Source organism: Hippopotamus amphibius, chromosome 12 (assembly GCF_030028045.1).
Source record: "Hippopotamus amphibius kiboko isolate mHipAmp2 chromosome 12, mHipAmp2.hap2, whole genome shotgun sequence".
Classification (NCBI taxonomy): domain Eukaryota; kingdom Metazoa; phylum Chordata; class Mammalia; order Artiodactyla; family Hippopotamidae; genus Hippopotamus; species Hippopotamus amphibius.
Window position 1 is genome coordinate 24369695 of NC_080197.1, and position 20616 is coordinate 24390310.

The 20616-nt window shown below is 54.2% G+C and overlaps 2 protein-coding genes and 1 pseudogene across 3 annotated transcripts in view; 1 reads left to right on the forward strand and 2 right to left on the reverse strand.

Moving 5' to 3' along the window:
• Positions 1 to 786: 786 nt before the first annotated feature.
• On the reverse strand, positions 787 to 5201 carry SPAG4 (sperm associated antigen 4). 2 transcript variants are annotated; one of them, XM_057703961.1, is made up of 12 exons: positions 4892 to 5201; positions 4276 to 4380; positions 3865 to 3931; positions 3614 to 3675; positions 3321 to 3364; positions 2987 to 3012; positions 2766 to 2874; positions 2424 to 2499; positions 2166 to 2281; positions 1692 to 1859; positions 1052 to 1141; positions 787 to 936 (listed from the first exon to the last, which is right to left on the reverse strand). In XM_057703961.1, exons 1-12 carry the CDS (start codon positions 5199 to 5201, stop codon positions 787 to 789), a joined length of 1323 nt encoding a protein of 440 aa, XP_057559944.1. The 2 variants fall into 2 exon arrangements, with proteins under 2 accessions (XP_057559944.1, XP_057559945.1); XM_057703962.1 differs by having other exon boundaries at positions 4911 to 4983.
• A 2318-nt stretch (positions 5202 to 7519) lies between these two features.
• LOC130833929 (fer-1-like protein 4) overlaps positions 7520 to 20616 on the forward strand; it is a 45999-nt gene continuing 32902 nt past the window's right edge. The window contains 20 exon segments of the mRNA XM_057704052.1: positions 7520 to 7531; positions 8711 to 8770; positions 9169 to 9228; positions 9601 to 9689; positions 9787 to 9895; positions 11609 to 11700; positions 11834 to 11875; positions 12133 to 12285; positions 13450 to 13510; positions 13628 to 13759; positions 14030 to 14165; positions 14168 to 14277; positions 14508 to 14668; positions 14786 to 14969; positions 15064 to 15250; positions 15855 to 16207; positions 16587 to 16695; positions 16891 to 17065; positions 17158 to 17278; positions 17696 to 17796. Coding sequence (XP_057560035.1) covers positions 7520 to 7531; positions 8711 to 8770; positions 9169 to 9228; positions 9601 to 9689; positions 9787 to 9895; positions 11609 to 11700; positions 11834 to 11875; positions 12133 to 12285; positions 13450 to 13510; positions 13628 to 13759; positions 14030 to 14165; positions 14168 to 14277; positions 14508 to 14668; positions 14786 to 14969; positions 15064 to 15250; positions 15855 to 16207; positions 16587 to 16695; positions 16891 to 17065; positions 17158 to 17278; positions 17696 to 17796 — 2447 coding nt within the window.
• On the reverse strand, positions 11086 to 13747 carry LOC130833070 (40S ribosomal protein S11-like; annotated as a pseudogene).

The window sequence follows — 20616 nt, forward strand, 5'->3', positions numbered from 1 at the left end:
TGCTCTCTGCCCTGGCAGAACTCATTAATCCTTTGATGTCCATCTCCTCCATCTTTTTCCTTCCAATTCTACTTTTGACCCTTAAAGAGTTCTTGGATCAGTAAATGAATTGTCCCGTTTTCTGGTGCATCATCTCTCCCCTATCAGGCTCCTTGAGGGCAGGGACTGGTAATCACTAGACCACCCGTACTGTGCCTCACATAGTCAGGCACTCAGGTCTCAGTAAAGACAACCTGAGTAGGGCGACTAGGCCTGCATCAACTCTGACTCAGATGCTTCCGAGAGGTTCTCAAGTCTCCCTAGTTTTTACCTGAAGCAAAGGGGTAGTTGCCCCTCCACCTGCACCTAGCAAGAGTTGGGGTGAGAATTGAGGTGCACAAGCATGGCTTCATGCTGGCGGGCAGCTCTGCAAGAGGGTGGCCTCTGGAGGAAGGTCGGCTTGGGGTCCTGCTGTGGTTCAGCTCTTCATTAGCTGTGTGACCTTGAGCAACTTTCCTGACTTGAGTGGCTTCCCCCTCTGTGGTTGTGAAGATTAGTTAGGTAAGACATATGATGTCCAGTGTACTGTCTTGTGCACATGCATAAACATGAGCTACTGCTGCTACTATATTGATCTGGACTTCTCAGAGAACAGGGTGCTTTGGTAGCCCCCCCCCCCACACACCATATTTATATATCAAAGGCAACTGGAGTGCCGCCCCCCTCCACCTTCCCGCAACAGACCTCCCAGCACTGATCCAGCTTCTTTCAGCACAGACCTCCATTCTACTCCAACAATCAGCATGTTTAATGGTCCCCCCCTGTGGCACTGTCCCCTGCTCCCTCTGAGGTTTGAATGCCATGGGCTCGGACTCGATACAAGCATGTGAAACGGGGGTGGCCCCAGTTGCTTAGAATCTGGATCTTCACCTTGGGAAAGGCAGCTGGGGGGTCATTCTGGGGAGACAAATGGATCATGCCGAGGCCCACTCTCCCAAGGCCTGCCTTCCTCCCCAGTCTCCCCTCACTGTCCCATTCTTTCAGCACCCTCACCTCCCAGGGACAAACGCACCTGTAAGTGGAAAGTCTGAATCTCAGATTTCTCCGCATCGAAGGTGAATTTCCCCAAGAAAACTTCAGTGTCATCATCAACCTGGAGGCCCTGGTACATGAAGAATGAGTGGAGGAACAGTGAGGCACAGGTGGAGGAGGGAGAGAGTAACTTTGTTTAGGACCTACTCTGTGTTCAGTATTTGTCCAGTGTACTGTCTTGTGCACATGGTAAGCATACGCTCATTTATTTTTTGGTGAGAGGATAGCATAGTGTGGAATGTGGGCTCAAAGAAATCAAGTTGCAAATTTTGGTCTGGTCACTTAGCTGTGTAACCTTGGGCAAGTTGCCTACCCTATCTGAGCATTACTTTCTTTATCTGTGAAGTGGGGAGATAATAGCACTTCATAGGTTGTTGTGGGGATGCAAGGACATATAATCCATGTAAAGTACTCCGCACAGAGTAAGCACTCTATAACAGACCATGACTAATATTTGAATATGGTTATAATTATAACCTACAGCAGCCTTGAGAGCTCTGCAAGTGGTACTATCTCCATTTTATGGATGAGCAAGCAAAGACTCAAGTAGCCCCAGTTTTCTGACTGCCTTGTGCTCTCTAGGCAAAATCCCCCACCTTCTTGGCCTCAGCCCCACTTACATAGACTGCAAAGTCACGGGGGGCGCTGTTGGCTCCCCGGGTGTGCGCCACGCTGGGCGGTGGATGCTGCAGAGTGATGTCGCTCAGCTGCACACGACCCGGCAACCGGATCACCACCTGGCCCTGGTCGCCCTCAAAAGCCCAGCAATTCCCAGGGAATACATCTGGCTGTAGGCCGGTGGATGGACAGCCCATCAGAACCACAGGACTGAGCAACTGCTCAGCTTGACCCCATCATGAGCCGCGCCCAGTCCTCCACCCCCAGCCGCGTCTCCGCCCAGGGCCCCAGTCCCTAGCACTGCCACATCTCTCTAGTATTACGTTGTCCTCTGCCTTGTCCAGAGCCTCATCCCAGGCATCCCCACCTGGCACCACTCCCTCAGCTCAGGCAGGTCCCAACCCAGGGAGCTGTTGGGATCCTTTCTTCAGTGTCCTGTCCTAGGTTCTGTTTCGGGATCTAGGTTCCAGGCCCACCTCCAGAATAACTGTGGGCGGCCGCGCGTAGTTCCAGAAGCTGAAGCGATTCCAGAAGTAGGCAGTGTTTGCATCCTCGTAGTCGTGGGACGTCTTCTCTAGGTCGATGGAGGCTCCTGGAGCACCGAGAAGCAACCACTCAGGAACTCCCAGGCCTGACCCACAGCTGGGGCAGTGTCTGTCTGAGGTCAGACAGTCATGTGCATAGTTCTGTCTTTGTCTCTAAGTCTCAGTCTCTCAGTGTCTCTTGAGTCTTACCCACAGAGCTCAGCGCATAGTCGGGTTTCCGCACAAAGTCCTCACTCAGCCTCTGGAACACGAGTTTGGCCACTCTCTGAAAAGAGAAGGGGCGGGGCCTGGAGGGGCGGGGCCTGCGGGCCGGTTTTATAGTTGGGCGGAGTTCTGTGGGGATAGACTTAAGGGGCCGCAGCAGAAATTCCGAAGTCGGGGACTTTGGGAGGGGTCTTAAGGCTCAGGACCCAGGGAGCAGAGCTCCAGGATGGGCCGGGACTATGCAATGGGCGGAGCTAAGGGGGCCAGGCTCCTGGGGCCAAGCTCCTGGACCCTGTTCTGAGAGCAGGATGGGTCTGCGGGGCTCACCTCGCTGTTGGCAGCGCGAACACTGGACACCTCCTTGTGGAGTTTAACCAGCTCAGCCTGGAGCTGCTGCAGCTGCTGCCCCTGGGAACGCACGCGCTCATGGTATTCGCTGCAGGCATAAGGTTGGCACCGTGCAGTTGGCTCCCTGTCCCCCTGGACAGGGCACCCCACAGAAACACCTTTGAACCCCCCAATTCCCGACCCCAGTTGCCTTCTTTCACCTTAGAGTCAGCATCTCCTTAGGTTCCTATTGGACGGAGGAGGGAGAGACAAAATACAGTGCTGCTCAGCTCCCACCCACATCTGCTCCCACCGCAGTGTGGGAGGTCAGACTCAAAGGGCCATCTTTCTGAGGACTGCCTACCCCCTTCCCTGACCTTCCAGGACCTCTCAGAGACAGACCCTCAAGCACCTCTGGGCACGATCCCTCAGAAATCTGTTATATCCAGCCATGGCCTCCAGCACTGCCCCCTTCCCAGAGGCCCAGGGACTCCCCACAACCTCCGCGTTCATATCCTGCCACCCATCCACCCCGGGAGAGTCTCCCCGACTCACATTCTCCAAAGGAGGAGCCAGGTACAGGAGCCCCCACCAGAGTGCTGGAGAAAGAGGGGGGTGGTCTCAGGGGAAGGGAAGGGAGAGGGTTTCCCTGGCATAAAGGGGACAGTGGGAAAAGAGGAGGCTTGAAGGGGCTGAGCCTGAGGGGGATCTGCAAGGCTCTGAAGGGGACTGAGGAGCTGTGAGCCTCTGAAGAGGCTGAGTGGGCTGAAGGATATAGGAGAAAATGTGCCAGGTTTGGCTCCGAAGCATCCAGGGCTGGGGCCCGAGGGAATTCACCACCCTCTCACCTGCCAGAAAGAGGCTCAGCAGCGACACAGCCGTGAGCAGGAAGCGGACGGAACACACCTCCCTGAAGAACCAGAGAAAGGCTGAGGCCCTGAGACCCTAGCAAACCCCGCAGTCCCCACCCCAGGGTCCTAGACCCAGCTCCTGTGAACACAGGTGTGAACTGGCTCAAGCCTCAGCGGGGTCTGGCCCTGCTACCCACCCCCCACCCCCAAGGAGCAGCCCTTGGGTCTCCCCCGTCCCTCCCTCTGACCTGTACACACTGACCAGCACGTCTCCTACCAGGGATAACAACACGCTCAGCACCTGGAAGAGTAGGTCTGAGGAGAAGAGGGGGCTCAGAGAAGGGACTGGGCTCAGGGAGGGGGAGAGATGAGGAGGGGCTCATAGAGCGTGGTGTTCGAGCTTCAGAAGGGGGTTAGGAATGGGGCTCATGGAAGGGGGTTCAGGAAGAGAGGGGTGGGCTAGGAGAATGAGATGAGGGCAAGCAGAATGAGTTGGATTCTCATTCTTAGGGAAGGTGAATCGGGCTCAGGGAAGTGATTGTGAATCAGATATGGGCGGCCGGGGGCTCATGACTGAAAGCAGGGCCTCAGAGATGAGACATGAAGTTCGGAAAGGGGGCCAGAGGGTCAGAGGGGATCTGGGCTGGGCTGGCCCGTACTCAGGAAGCTCTTGGACACTCGCGGGGGAGGCATCTCCTGCCTCAGATCCAGAGTCGAGAGAAGGTCTAGCTGCTCCTCAGGGACAACGGGACAGCCAGCCGGTTCTGCGGGAGCCCAAGGGCTCCATTGGGGCCTTGCGCACCGCAGGCCCGCTGTTTCACCGGGACCCGGCCGCAGGTTCCCCAGCCCAGAAGCAGAGAAACCTCACAGGATTTGGTTCCACCGCATCCCTATCCCTTCCCGGGTCTTTCTCGGCACTCTGAGGCCCCGCCCTCCGGGAAGCGCCGTGTAGCGGTTGTCCCACCCCCAAAAGGAGGCCCCGCCCCCAGTATTAGGTCTTGCTAAGGCCCTATTTCTCTGGTAGCCACTCATGCTCACACCGAGGCCGCGCCTCCTCAGTGGTGCCCAATCACAGGACTTTCCCCGCCCCTCCCCAGGACCCTCCACCGGACCGAGGCCCCACCTTGGGGCATCCTATGTAGTGCCCCCTCTTTTCACCCTACAGGTCCCGCCCCTTAGGAAGTGCCCAGAGAGCTGTACCCCGCTTCCGCGCCAAGCCCCACCCCTTAGGCCCTACCCCTCCCTCCGCTCCCCCGGGTTTGACCCCGCCCGCACCCGAGGCCCCGCCCCTCACGGTTGCCGCGCCACAGGCGGTCTGCCCATTGTGGCTCCGAGGCGCCGGCTTCCGCCGAGAGCTTCCAGCCCATGTGGTTCCTCCGGGCACTCCAACGCTCAAGGCGGGCTCACCGCGGCTCGAGCCCCGGGCTCTTCTGCCCTCGGGCTCCCCGGGCCCCGGCCCAGCTGACCGGTGCCCGCAGCTGTCCCCTGAGGTGACGCTCACAGAGCTGTTGCTGTTGTCGCTGTAGAAGTTGGGCGTGTGCTTGTGCGGGGACGTGGCCGAGCCCGGGCGGGGGCTTCGCCGCATCCTGACCTCGGGCTGCCCCCTCACGGACGCCGAAGTCACCGCCGCAGCCGCCGAGGCCCTCGGCCTTCCCTCGGCCGGTGCGCGCCGCGGGGACCCCACGGACCGTACGTGCCGCCGGCGACCCCGCTGCCTGGGCCAACCCTCTCCCCTGTATCTGGGCCTGGCTGCTGACATCACAAGGAGACCAGGGCCTCCGCGGAACGCCCTGGCGCGGCATCACAGAGCTAGTCGTGATGTCACTCGGAGCCTTGGCAATGTCTCATCTTTCCCAGGTTAAAGCAAGCAGTGACATCACGGCACTTCCCAGAACACCCTGTCCAGGACTACACTCCGCCTAAAAGAATTTCCATCCCTCTTCCTGCTTTTTCTCCTTCGCTCTTATTATTGACATGCTATGTGGTATTTCTGTTTGTTTTTAAGCTCTGTATGGGAGTATAACTGCTTTACATTGTTGTGATAGTTGTGACTTGTAGGCTCTAGAGCACAGGCTCAGTAGTTGTGGCGCATGGGCTTAGTTGCTCTGTGGCATGTGGGACCTTCCTGGACCAGGGATCGAACCTGTGTCCCCTGCATTGGCAGGAGGATTCTTAACCACTGTGCCACCAGGGAAGTACCTTATGTGTTTTCTTTCTTTTTTTCTTCATTACCTGTCACTCCCAGTAGAGCAGGTAAACTTTATGAAGGCAGGGGTTTTTGTCTTGTTCACTACTGTATCCTCCAGCACCTAGATAGGCCTAGCATGTGGTGAGTGCTCAAATATCTGTGAACGAATAAATGCTAAGAAGGGGCAAGGAATCACCCAGGGCACTTCTCAATAAAGTCTTTTTTTAGTCTCTTTTGCTCTACAAACCCTTCACGCGCCTCCTCTCATTCTAGTCATCGGGCCAGAGAACTCTGACTTCAGGGATCTGTGGGTCCCTCTCCCAGACCCATATTCACCAGGGGTCTGTGAAGTGAGAATACAGTACCCACCAATCTCCATACCCACACTCAGACCATCTGAGTCACCTGGAACAGAATGAGGAATCGCACACGGTCACAGCCAAGAGACTTGATGTTCCCAAACTCCTGCTATGCAACAGGATAGTACCAGGGCAGCTTACAGAATTTCAGGTTCCCAGACACACCTTGAGATATTACTTTAGCATTTCTAGAGTGGGCACAGGAATGTGCATTTTTAACAATCACATGTGATCCTGTCTAAGGACCATACTTTGAAAAGCAGTGCAGTTCATCCTGTGCGTATTACACAGCTAGGCAAACAGGTCCAGAGAGGAGAAAGGATTTTCCGGAGACCACACAATGTGTGACAGAGATTAGAATTCCAAAATCCTATCCTGGAGTTTAGTACACCTTCCACCACTTCTCATCTTCATTGGAATGTCAGGAAATGGAAGTGGGAGTTCTTAGAGGGGTTGAGGCCCAGGGAGAAACTGCCACGGTGTGTTCCAACCCAGAGAAGAGGCACCTGTGTTAGCTTCTAGAGGCATCAAAACCTTGCTTGATTATTTTTTTTTAATATTTATTTATTTATTTGGCTGCATTGGGTCTTAGCTGCAGGGCATAAGCTCTTCATTGCGGCACATGGGCTTCTCTCTAGTTGTGGCCCATGGGCTCTAGGGCACGCGGGCTTAGTTGCCCGGCAGCATGTGGGATCTTAGTTACCCTGACCAGAGATCTAAGCCACGTCTCCTGCATTGGAAGGCAGATTCTTAACCACTGGACCACCAGGGAAGTCCCCAAACCTTGCTTGATTAGATGCCACAGGGCTCAGGGGAGGGAGGGAGGAGAAGTCCAAGGTGCTGAAAGTTAAGAATTCTGATCCCCTCTCTGCCCTCCTTTGGGTCCCAGTGTCCCCATCTCTCAAATGGGGAGGAGAAGCCCTCTTCCAACATCTGGGAGCCTTGAGGTGTGACCTGGGCCTTGCTTAGAAATAGAATAACCCGTACCTCTTATCTAGTGTTTTATAGACCCCAAAACTCATTTGAGCACCTTACACCTGGGACATAGGCAGAATGGGATTTTCCAACCTCAGTACAGGTATCCTTTGCTATTACAAAAGACCTACATTAGCACCTGTTTTTGCTGACCAAAAGAAACCTGAAGAGGATTTTCACTTTCACAAAAAAAGGCAAAAAGCAAAAACAGTGTTCCCAGCAAGTGGTTATAAAGGCAGCTTGCACCCAGAGCTGCGAGATTGACACTGCCAAGCTCCTTCCCCAAGAACTACACTCAGCATCTCACCATCAAGCCTCCATAGCTTTGAACTGTCTGCGAGCATCTATGCTTTAAGTTTATTTTGTGCATCCGATAGCAAGATGTATCCCAAGGTGACTGCTTTTTCACTTTATGCCATTTTGTCTTAGGGGAAATACAGGGGAAACCTGTACTGAGATGGAGAAGCTGAAGCACAAGAAGTGACCACCTCTGGCTCAAGGCCACACAGCAAGATCCAGCTCCTCTGTCTAATCTTATCTACTGCTGCCGCCTGGTATATTCCTTATACGTAGGCCAAACTGAACAAATCACAGGTCCCGGAACACTCCCTGAATTCCTCCCCACTGCCTGGATGTCCTTCTCAGCTCGACTCCTGTTCTCAAAGCCCAATTTAAACACTCCCTCCTTAAGGAAGCCCCTCTGGCCTCCCTCTCCTGAGCAACGTAGCCCTGATCCTCTCCTGCTCCAGTGGGGATTGCAGTCTTTCTAGGCTTTGTTTGATGTTGGAATCCATGAAGCTACTTGGAAGAAATGTCTGAATTACCTTTGTGGTTGAGCTCCCTTCCCCGCAGGGTGGCAGAGCACAAGTCCTGCACATAGGTGGTGTCATGGATGGCCCTGAAATGCACTCGATGCATACTTACTCTCACCCATGGGCTCAGGCTGTGAGATACAGTCGTTCCTTCATTCAGTCAAGTGCGGCACATCTGTTTTAGGGTTATTAACCTAAGCCAGGAGCTCTATGTCCAGAAAAATGCACATGTGCTCAAAATTTTACAGACAATTTCAAGGGTTTGCAGACTTCCTGGAGACTATCTATGGTCCCACCAGTAAACCCCAAGTTAAAAGGGCTTCTAGCTTTTGTGAGCACTTAAGAAGTGTTTTGAACACCTGCTATGTGCAAACTAGGGACACACATTCAATCACTCATTAATTCAATAAATGTTGAGTGCCTACATGCTAATGCCGGGGGCTAGGGGATTCACTTAATATATCCATTCAGGCAGTGTTTTGAGGGCCTGCAGTGAGGTGAACAAGGAACAACATGAGGCCCTGTGTCCTTGAGTCCTCATAGGCTGGCAGAGACCAGACGGGTCTGGCCCTCTCTCCTTGCCTTCATCCTCACCCTGTCATAGCTCCCACACTACAAGGATGCAGGATGGAGGCTGAAGCTGTGCAGACAGGGAGGACTGAGCTGACCATAGGGACCTTACCCCTATCTCTCTGTACTCCCACTTCCTCCCTACCCATGACCCCCAGGCTGGCTGATTTTGTGTTTGACTAACGGGCAGGGATTGCTGAACCTGCTGGGTGAGTCCAGTGAGTCAGAGGCGATTCAGGTGGGCGGGCAGGTAGGCAGGAGGGCAGGCGGGCAGAGGCAGAGCCAGTGGCCCTGGGACAATGGCTCTGTGTGTGTGCGGCGACTGACAGGGCTTCCGGGCACCCATGACCGACAAGTGAGGCTCAGCTTTCGAGGTGAGGTTTGCAGGGTTGCTCTAAGAAATTTTGTAACTGGGGAGCTCCAGTTCTTCCATTCCCCAGGACCCACATCCCATCTCTAGGCATCTCTACAGCCTGTTCCCTTTCTCTCCAAGCCCAATGTCTCCAACTGTCTGCCTCCCTCCCTATCTTCTATGTCCCTTTAAGAGTGAATCCAGGGGGACTGGACCCTGGGCTCAGGGTGGGTGGATGGATAATTTTTTTGTGTGTGGGAAGAAGCTGATAAATAACTAGGTTCAATTCTGAGCAGGTTTTACCCAGAAAACAAGGAGAATTCACTGTGATCAAGAAGCAGGTATCGGTGAGGTCAGTAGGGTTGGGTTCTGGATGGGGAGAAGCTGATCTGATGAGAAGCCCCATCTGAGTCCATCCTAGGGTTGAGAGGCTTATTCCTGGGTTTTGGGAAGTATAGTCTCAGGAGGTGGGGTTGGTCTCAGGCTTGAGAGGTTAGACTCAGTTTGGGACAAGTCAGAATCAGGACTGGGGGGATTAGCTCTTGATTGTTAGTTAGCTCCCTGATCAGCCCTAGTGTGGGAGGGTGGGTTCCAGCTTTAGGAGGTCAGTCATAGAGTTAGCTCCCAGTCTGTAGAGTTGGCTCCTATTTCGGGGTTGGGAATAGGCTCTGGATTGGGGGTCAGTGTCAGCCCAGCATTGGATGTCACAAGTTTCCTTCTGTTCCCAGCTGTTCCGTTGGCCACCCTATGGGGCTCCACTGGCTGGGGAGTGTCTGTCTGTACAGGTGGTCAACGGCAGCCGTGTGTTCAGCCCCAGGTGAGTAGGCCTGGGGAACCAAGGATGCAAGTAGAGGTAGAGGGTGGCTTGGGACCATTCTCCAGGGTCATTCTTCTGCTTCATGCCACACCCCCAGGTCTCTGGGGACCCTGGTGATCTCCCTGCAGCAGCTACAGACTGCCGGACGTTTGGTGCTGCGGGAGGCCCTAGTGGATGAGAATCTGTGCGTATCCCCGATGAGTTCCGCCAGCTCCCAGCCTGCCACCCTCAAGCCTGAGAGTCCCTTTAGACAGCGGGTTTCATTTCTCAGAGGGGAAAACCCACACTCAGACAGGAGTGGTAACAAGGCCCCTGAGCCAGGGCGCCTTTCATTACATACCCCAGGCCAAGAGTTGGGTTAGCCTCTGAGGGCCAGGGGTATGGCAAGATAAAGAGTTCTGTGCTGCTCCCTGACCCTGCACCAGGCGCTGTTCTTATGAACCTGGCTGGATTTTCCTGGTGATTTTCCTGGAAAGTCAGCATAACCTGGTAAAAATGAACCTGGGTGTAAATCTCAAGTCCACCACTTCCTGGCTGAAAACTTGGACACGTTATTCAGCTTCTCTAGGCTGTTTCCTCACTTGCCTTATGTGGAGTCATACAAAATGTCCAGCTTTTCACTCTGTTGTCACTTGTTGAGCTCTGATTAGAGTGCAGTGCTGAGCAATGAGGACTGAGTGGTGAACAAAGCCAGATAAGGACTTGCCCTCTTAGAGCTCCATATCTAAAGAGAGAGAGGCAGCCATTAGACAAATAGTCACGCAAATAAGTGTAAAATTGCCACCAATGGGCGTCACAAAAGAACTGGTAGGGGGCTGGGAGAATGTATAACAGAGGGATGTGACCTATCTGGGGGTCAGAAAAGGTTCCCTGAGGAAGTAGTGTTTGAACTTAGAATTGAAGGATATGACAGGAGTTAAATAAGTGGGAGGAGAGAATGTTCCAGGCGGAAGAAACAACATATGCAAAAGCCCAGCACCCTGAGAGAGCATAACCAGGGTGCTGGACAGGAGCCAACCCTGTAAGTGATGGGGCTGGAAAGGTTGGCAGGGACCAAACCATGCAGATCTGTGAAGGCCGTGTTAATCGATTTCCAAGAGTGATGAGAGAATTTTGGATTTGTGTCAGGCCCCTTCAAGAGGTTACTTGCATATGTTAAGTTCTTAATAGCTTATGAGTAGTCACTATTAGTAATGATCGGAGAGGAACCACAAGTCACCAGAGATGCAGGCCAGGAGGGTCTCTGTTTATAGGTGGAGTAAGAGGCATTGTCTTTGGGCTTTTCTTAGCCTCAGGGTAGTTTGAGAGGCCCAAGGCCCACTGTGTATCTGATTTTATTTATTTATTTGGGAAAATAACTGTGATTTTATTTGGGGCAGTGGGCAGGGGTTCAGTCTCAGAACTTCTGGAACTGCTTTTTGGTGCAGGCAGCCTTGGTGACCTCGAGCACATTAAAGCACACCATCTTGCTCAGGGGCTGGCACTTGCCCACTGTGACAATGTCGCCAATCTGGACGTCCCTGAAGCAGAGGGAAAGGTGCACAGACATGTTCTTGTGGCACTTGTCAAAGCGGTTGTACTTTTGGATGTAGTGGAGGTAGTCTCAGTGGATGACAGTGGTCTTTTGCATCTTCATTCTGGTCAGCACGCCAGACAGGATTCGCCCTCAGATGGAGACATTACCAGTAAAAGGGCATTTCTTGTCAATGCAGGTGCCCTTGATGGCCTCCTTCAGTGTCTTAAAGCCCACACCAATGTTCTTGTAGTACCGTGGGGGCTTCTCCTTGTCAGTTTCTCCAAGCAGGACCCTCTTCTTATTTTGAAAGATGGTCAGCTGCTTTTGGTACACACGCTCAGTCTGAATGTCTGCCATCTTCCCGGCTGCCTGAAAGAAAAAAAAGCTGTGTATCTGTTTTTAGATCCAGGTGGAGCTTGACCTGAAGTACCAGCCCCCAGAGGGTGCAACTGGAGTCTGGGCAGAAGAGGACTTTGGAGCACCCATTCGGGACAGGTAATCCTTCCACCCACCTAACCAAGGCCCAGGCAGGCCTCGGTAAGGGAGAAGTGGTACCCAATTCCACGCTGCCCAAGTTGTAGCTCTGCAGTCAGGCCTGGTCCTCTCCTGTCATTTCTCCTTCTCTCAGCTCGGAGCTGATCATTCCCAATGTGGGGTTCCAGGAGCTGGAGTAAGTATGTGGGGATGACCTGGGATTGCAAAGTCAGTCTTGGGATTGGGAGCCAGTGATGTGGGGTCAGTCCCTGGTCCTGGGATCAGTACTGGACTAATTCCAGGGCGAGAAGTCAGTCCTAGAATCAGGGGTCAATTCTGGAATTAGAGGGCTCCCGGGTTAGGGGTCAGACCTAGAGTCAGGGAAGTCAGAGCTGGGTGTCCAGAGATGGGTGATAGGTCCAAGACATGTTCCTTGAGGACCTTTCCCGTCAGGCCTGGGGAGGCCAGGCTGGACCGGTGGGCAGTGGCATTGGGCCACAGGCTAGCTCAAGGAGTAGGTCAGCAGGACGATGAAGACAAGGAGCTGGAGCTGGAGGACGAGCCTGATGTGGAGCTTTCTGGTGTCGTGTTCAGCCCCCTCAAGAGGTAACGTGTACCCACTGAACACCTGCTCCCATAGCTGTGGGAAGACATTCAGGAGTCTTTCTGAAACCTTGAAAATGTTAACGTATGTGGGCTGAGCGATGGGATTCAGAATGTCCTGCTTGAGCAGTGGAGGAGCTGAGGGTGCGGGGCGTGGAGACGATGGGGGCATAGGCAGAGGGGTGGCCGTCTCTGGGGGCGCAGCCCCCTTCTCACTGCACACCTCATATCACCCTGTTTGGCCCTGGAGGATGGCTGGTTAGCCAGAGACGGGTAAGATTCCTCAGAGGAGGAACAACCTAAGACAGGCACAGTCGCAGAGGGGCCAACAGGGGTGGGGCACAGACCCCTAATCCATCTGAGAGAGGTCTCCTGCCCCCAGGGCTGTTTTGCTCTCCACGCCCAGCTCAGATCCACACCTGCTCAAATCGGGCCCAGGAGGCAAAGATCATTGCCCCAGTCATGTGAAGCCTATGATTGTTTATAGGATTAACCTGGGAGTGTTAGCCAAATAAAAGCAACGTGGGATGAATCGGCGGGGCTCTTGATCCTAGAGGTCTTGAGTCCCCCGGTCCTATCTTTCTCTTCAGTCTGTGTCCGTGTTTTCTTCAAGCTTGCAGCACCCGTCACTCACCTCGAGTCGCCGAGCTGGTCTCGGCACATAGCCTCCCGGTATGTCTGCCTCAGTCGCCCACACATGCAGGGTCATGACCATCCACCCTCACAAACACATGGTCGCAGGGTATGGGTGGGGAGCAGATATCCTCGGGTCAAGGGTCATTCACTCCTAGGCATAGACACTGCCACATTCACACACACAATTACACTGGCTCACACGTGGCTTCTGGAACTCATGCAGGTGATGAAAGGCTGATGAGGGCAAGGAATTTTGCCTCATTTGTTCACTGCAGTATTCTAGTTCCTAAAACAGTGTTGGCACATAGTAGGTGCTCAGTCTTTGTTGAGTGAATGAATGAATGAATGGTTTTAGGGCTCCAGGAATGAGTCAAATTCTGAGTGTAGGATTGAGATGGAGGCAAGACCAGACCGAAAGGACTCAGAATCCAAAATACCAGCGCGAGAGGCAATCTTATCACCAGCACCAAGCAAGAGTGTGTGCAGGGAGGGAGGAAGTGACGTGAGGGCTGACTGTAACCCTCTCTGCAGCCGAGCTCGGGGCCAGGCCCGCGGGGATCCCTCCCAGGGGTCCAGGGGCCAGGACTTCCAGGTATCGTTCCCCGCCCAGGGCCGAACCCTTGGGGAATACCACCCACCCTCCACACATGTTTTTCCCTCCTACCGCGGCAGGCTTGGCTTCCTTTTTTCCTCCTCCCGCACCCTTCAGGTGGGGGTCACGGTGCTCGAGGCCCAGAAGCTGGTGGGAGTCAACATTAACCCCTGTGTGGCTGTGCGTGTTGGGGAGCAACGCCGAGTGACCACCACGCAGCGCGGGACCACTTGTCCTTTCTATAACCAGGTGGTGCAACCAAATAAGGAGGTGCCTGAGGAAATGGGCGGGACCCAGGATAAGAACGGGGGGCGTGGCTTAGGTGGAAGTGAGCCTGTTGGCTGGCCTAAGGCAAAGGGCTCTGAGGGAAAGGGTGCAAAGAAGTGTGGTCTCCGAGTTTGGGGTGGGGTGGGGGAGGGGGCAAGGAGGGTGTTCTCTTTACCAGAGGCAGGGGCCAGCTGCTGTGGACCCTTCACGTATAACCTTCTCTCACTTCTCTTGCTTCCCACTTCAACCCAGTACTTCTTGTTTGAATTTCATGAGACCCGGCTTCGCCTCCAGGACTTGCTGCTGGAGATCACGGTGAGGGGGGTAGGGGTGAGAGGTTTCCGTCAGAGAAGGGGAGCTGCCGAAGCTCCAGGACTAACGCCACCTTTCTCCAGGCTTTCCGCTCGCAGACTCTCCCCTTTATGGCCACCCGGATAGGCACCTTCAGGATGGACCTGGGCATTACCTTCGACCAGCCAGGTACTGAACCCTCCCCTCATTGAGACTCCTTTGCACGGACAAGGGAAGCGGACCCTCCGGGCACTGAGCCCAGTGTACTAACTTGTGAGACAGCAATCTCTTCGGACCGCTAACCTCTATGCACTCCCGCTCCTCACTGCTGAGCTGAACTTGAACCCCGGCCGTTGTGCAGCACTCGGATCGCAGCCCCACGACCGCCTCGCGCATCCCGCCGGCCTCCCCTGACCCCTGGCCCGCTGCTCCGTCCCCAGATGGCCACTTCTGTCAGAAATGGGCTCCGCTGCACGACCCCCGGGACACCCGCGCCGGGATCAAAGGCTTCGTCAAGGTCACTTTGTCCGTGAGGGCGCGTGGGGACCTGCCCTCTCCGCTGCCACCCCCGGGCCCGGGCCACAGTTCGGACATCGAGAAGTGAGCTGGGGTGAGGTGGGGAGGGGCGAGTAGGACGGGGCGTGGCCTCTGGGATGCCGAGAGCCGGGAGGGGCCGAGCCTCGGGCTTCTGGACCCCCCAGCGCCCGGCTCTCCTAGGAACCTGCTGCTGCCGCGTCGGGTGCCAGCCGAGGGGCCGTGGGCGCGGCTCCGCGTGCGCGTGTACCGCGCCGAGGGGCTTCCGGCGCTGCGCCCCGGGCTGCTGGGCAGCCTGGCCCGCGCCCTGCACTACCAGCGCGTCCTCATGGGCCCCTATGTGCGGGTGTCTTTCCTGGGGCAGCAGGTAAGCCCCTCCTGTCCCCACTCGGCGGAGGGGCCCAGGCCCTGGTCCTGGTCCACGCCGACCCCTCTCCGCCTGTCTCTGCCGCCGCGCTCAGGGCGAGACGTCGATGCACGGCGAGGCGGCGGCGCCCGAGTGGAACGAGCAGCTGAGCTTCGTGGAGCTCTTCCCGCCGCTGACGCGCGGCCTTCGCCTGCAGCTACGGGACGATGCGCCCCTGGTCGATGTGGCCCTCGCCACCCGCGTGCTGGACCTGAGGCAGATCTCGCATCCCGGCCGCGCGGGTGAGCGCAGCTGGCCCATGCGCGCCGCCTGCCCCCCGCCCCCGCCGGCAAACCCCATCCTCGTGACCCAGCTCCGCTTAGAAAGTCAGGTCCACGCCAAAGAACAGCCCTGCTCCAAGCCGGCTCCTCCCTTCGGAGCCTCACCTGTCGCCCGCAGACTACAAACCCCAACCCTCAGTTTGGCTCCCTTGACAAAATCCTAATCACAGCTGAATATCCAGTAATCAGCCCTGTTCTCCAGATTTACACGCACGAAAACAAGCCCTTTCCACATTAACCATTTACCCGGGACCCATGCGCGGTCACCTGTAGCTCCACCCCAATCCTGACTCCACCTCCAGGGCTCTGGCTCCGCCCCTAGGGTATCTCCCCTGTCTGCAGCGCCTTTGGGAACAGAACAGGTTTAGAAGTGCTCCCGGGTCTTGGTCCGCGGCTGTCGGTCCGCTGTTGTTCACAGGCTTCTCTTCCAGAGCAGCCGAGGCCCAGTCTGACGCCCCTCCCCCTTTAACCTTGCAGGAAATAATTATGGGTGTGGTGCATAGACGGACCTAGTACCCACCTGCTCCATGCTCCCCTCCAAGACACTGTTTTTGTCCCCCCACAGTGGGCTTTAACCCCACATTCGGCCCGGTCTGGGTACCTCTCTATGGCTCACCCCCCAGTGCGGGGCTTCGGGATGGTCTTCAAAGTCTCAGTGAAGGCGTTGGCCCAGGCATTTGGTTCCGCGGCCGCCTGCTGGTGGCTGTGTCCATGGAAGTGTTGGAAGGGAGAGCTGAACCTGAGCTTCCCCAGGCCCCACAGGGGTCCAGGTTGTCCCGGCTCATGGGAAAGAAGAAGAAAGCCAGGCGCGCCCAGACTCCAGCGGGGATTCAGCAGCACCTGGATGCCAGCTCCAGTGCTGATGCGCCTGAGATTCCTAGTGCGGTGGAGGTGGAGGAGTTGCTGCCACTGCCAGAGGTGGGGGCTGGAGTTTCGTAAAGGGCAGGGTCACCCTCAGCTCTGAAGTGTGTAACCGGCTCCCGGGCATTAAATACGGGGGAGGGGGGTTGTCTCAACTTGGGGGCCTGGGTGAAGACTACAGTGTGTGCACACATATGCTCTTGTGTATGTACACATATGGAGGGAGGAGAGCTGACAAATCAGAGGGGAGCCAGAGAGGACTAAACCCCGGGGCCCGATGGGTTGGGACAACAAGTGGCAGAGGGAGGGAGGACACCAGCAGCAAATCTTCTAGGCCTTGGTTGCAATGTCTTTCTGTGGGTATTGTGGCCAAGCGTAGTCCGGGCTGCAAATTGGGAGGGCAGAGGCTGACTCCGGGCTGACCGGCCTTTTCCAGAACACCCTGGCTCCCCGTGAAGATTTCTTGCTCTTCACTGTGCTCTTTGAGGCCACCATGATTGACCCTGCCATGGCCTCCCAGCCCATCAGCTTCGAGATCTCCACTGGTGCGCAGCCTAGCCAAAACCCTGAGGGCCATGAGTTTGAGGGTGATTACTCTTGTTCCAGATTTAGGCCCCTGGAAGGAAGAGTTGACCTTCACTAAGGGGTGGGCTCTGACTTCTACTGAGGCAGAGGAGGTTGAGGGAGGGGACCTTCAGACCCTCAGCCTGGCACCTGCTGACCCTTGAGGCTCCTAGCAGGTCAGGCAGGTTACCGGAAGGGACAATTGAGCTGACCGTCCAGGGCAGGGGAGGGAGCAGAGGGCGTGGAAGGGGAGGCACAGCCTCGGCTGGAATCGGATGTGGGAGTCGGACCAGTGGAGGAGGAGGAGCTGGGGACCCCTGCTCAGCAGCCGGAGCCCCTGGAAGGCAGCGGGTGAGTGCTTCTGGTGGCCAGAAGACAGGCACTGGTGGGTTCCCCGAGGCCCAGGACTGCCCCTCACAGACTCTTCTCTCCTTCCGGTCCAGGCCGTACTTCTGCTTGCCCCTGCGTCACCGCAAGCCCTGCGTGCGTGTTTGGAGCCGCTGGGAGGATCACTCCTGGCGCCTGCAGAGCAGTAACTGTGTGCGGAAAGTGGCTGAGAGGATGGTGAGATCGAGGCGGGTGCCCACAGGGAGAGGCCAGGATATAAGGGCATCTGGGAGATCTTGGCCTGTGAAGGGAGTGCTGGAGGGGGGCTGATGGGTAAAGCACCAGGGTTACCCAACACCTCATTGATGCAAGGCCAGAGGGCCAAAGAGCACAGCTTCTGGGAGAACTGAGGAGACCAGAGATTGTGGGAGGGCCAGAATTCAGAACTGTTGGACCCAGGAAGAACAAGAGTAGAGCTACTAGGGGCCTGGCCTCACAGCCATGGAGCCAGTAGAGGGCTTGAAGAACTCAACAGAGAACTAGTTTGAGTCAAAGAAGGGTGGGGCCAAGAGATGCAGTCATGAGTGGGTGGGGCCTTGGGCTGAGGGTGTGGTTTAGAAGAGGTCGGCGTCTGACCCTCTCACCTGGTGGCAGGACCAGGGGCTGCAGGAGGTTGAGACTCTGCAGCGCAGGCTGGGTCCTGGGGCCTGTACACGGCTGAAGCAGGCGCTGGAAGAGCTGGTGGCTGGGAGCAGGTGAGCTAAGAGCCTCCCCCTCCTTGCTGCCAACTCCAGGGTGAGGGAAACTCATGATAGCTGCCTGGACCCAAGGGCTCTAGAAACTGCCTCTGCTCAGCACTGTACAGAAGAATGCAGAGATGATTGTCAAGGGAACTTGATGGAAATTATTGGGGGTTAGGCCACTCCCCTCCAATAAACTCCCTTTCCCCAGCTCCTACAGGCTTATGCATTTCCCCTTCTCCTCACATCTTCCCTGCTCCCTTCCTCCACACTCCTTCCAGCTAATGACTTCCTTTCCTACTTCATGGAGAAAGTAGAAGCCTCACCTTCCTCCATCCAGTCTACTGCCTTGTCAGCTTCTGCATCCATCTGCTCTCCTCCTTCCTGCTACAGCAGAGGAGGTGTCCTGCTCCCAAAGCCACAGCTGTGATCTTGATTTCCTCTTCTCTCACCTGCCGGAAGAATTAGCTCTGCAACTGTCCACTTTCTCTCCTGCAGCATCAACTGGTCCCTAGGTCATACTGTAACCACATATGTTTGTTCTAGTCACTTCCATCTTTGACCTTCACTGCCCTGGATTCCATAACCTGCTCCAGGTACTTCAGTGTTTTTCTGATCCTCTTCTCAAAAGAGTTATTTATCCATTTATTCAATAAATATTTATGAGACTTACTATGCCAGACACTGTTTTAGGCACAAGAATAGCAGTGAATAACATTTTTATCCACAAAAATTTCTGAAACTTACATTCTGGTGGGGGTGGGGGCTGAATGAAGACACAGATAATAAGCATGTAAACAACAAGGCAGAAATATAAGAAGTATGATAAGGATAGTGTTAGCGAGAAAATAAGGCAAGGAAGTATTTCAGAGAGGTGTTGCAATTTTAGAAGAGGTGCCGAGGGGAGGCCATGGTGGTGCTGTCATAAAGAAGGTGAAGGAGCAAGCCATGGCTGTAAGGGTGTTTCAGGCAGCAAGGACAGCATGTGCAAAGGCCCTGAAGTGAAGCATGCCTGGTGTCTTTGAGGAAGAGCAAGGGAACCGGTGTAACTGCGGCAGAGTGGACAGAGTAGGTGAGGCTGGAGGGTGTGGGGGGAAAGGAGGTTGATAGTGGGCAGAGGCATGTGGGAGTCACGTAGGCCGTTGTAATGGCTTTGGCTTCTTCTTTGAGTGAAATGAGGAGCCACTGAAGATTTTGAAAAGAGAAGGGATATGCTCTAAGTTATCCTTAAAAAGGATCAGTGGGGAGGGATGATATGAAAGGAAAAAGAGAGATTACTAAAGAGGGCACTGTAATAATTCAGGTGAACAATAATGAGGAATTGAGTCAGGGTGGTTGTCGTGGACACAGGGTGACGGGAATAGATTCAAGAGCAGTTTGGGACTTTGGAAGTGACACCTCAGGACTGGCTAATGGATAGGCTTAGGGGACGAGGAAAATGTACAGAGGAAAGTCGTAAATGACTCCCAAGATTTTGGCTTGCACAACCGTGTAGATGGTGCTATTTACTGAGCTATGGAAAACAGGAGAAGGAGAAGGTCTGATGGGAGTGGAGGGAACATCAGAAGCTCATTTTTGGACATGTTAACTTTGAGAGAGACATCTTTTAGACTTATAAATGGATATGTCTGCCAGGCTGTTAGCTATGTGAGTTGAGCTGTGGGGAGAGTTCAAGGCTAGAAATGTAAAATTGAGAGGTGTCAGTACATAGATGGGACTGGTTAAAATCATATAGGGAGGAAAAAAAAAATCTAGGGACCTGGCAAACTCCAGCATTTAGAGGGAGGGTGGAAGAGGAGGACTCAGCCAAGGACTTGGTTGTTGGTGGTCACTTTTCTGTCCTCATCTTCCTCAACCTTTCAGTGTCAGTGGACACAGTTGACCCCACCCTCCTTCTGGAAAGACTCTGCTGTTGACTTCCATGCCTCTGGTTTTCCTTCAGCTTCCCCAGCCATTCCTTTTCATCTCTTTTGATGACTCCCCATCTTCTTGACCTCTGATGATTCCAAATGTTCATGTAGGTATGTCCCGGGGCTTCATTGTAAGGCTCTCTTCTCTGTCTAAGTTCTCTGTGTCTCCAAAAGAACAGCCACCTTTAATCCAATTTAATTCCTTGCTTCATTTTCTATATGGTGCTATTATAAATTTCCATTTTCACTTTACTGAAATTATTTTATTACTAAGATTATTCTTTGGCAGGGAAATTTTTTTAAGAACTTTTATTGAGATACAATTGACATACAATACACTGCATGTATTTAAAGTGTACAATTTGATGTTTTTTTTCTCATTAGTAATGTATATATGGCAATCCAAATCTCCCAATTCATCTCCTCCCAATCCCCCCCCCCACCCCCCGCCACTTTCCCCACTTGGTGTCCGTATGTATGTTCTCTACATCTGTGTCTCTATTTCTGCCTTCCAAACTGGTTGATTTGTACCATTTTTCTATATTCCGCATGTATGTGTTAATATATGATATTTGTTTTTTTCTTTCTGACTCACTTCACTCTGTATGACAGTCTCTAGGTCCATCCATGTCTCTACAAATGTCCCAATTTGGTTCCTTTTTACAGCTGAGTAATATTCCATTGTATATATGTACCACATTTTCTTTATCCATTCATCTGTTGGTGGACATTTAGGTTGCTTCCATGTCCTGGCTATTGTAAACAGTGCCGCAATGAACATTGGAGTGCATGTGTCTTTTTGAATTACGATGTTCTCTGGGAATATGCCCAGTAGTGGGATTGCTGGGTCGTATGGTAATTCTATTTTTAGTTTTTCAAGGAACCTCCATACTGTTCTCCACAGTGGCTGTATCAATTTACATTG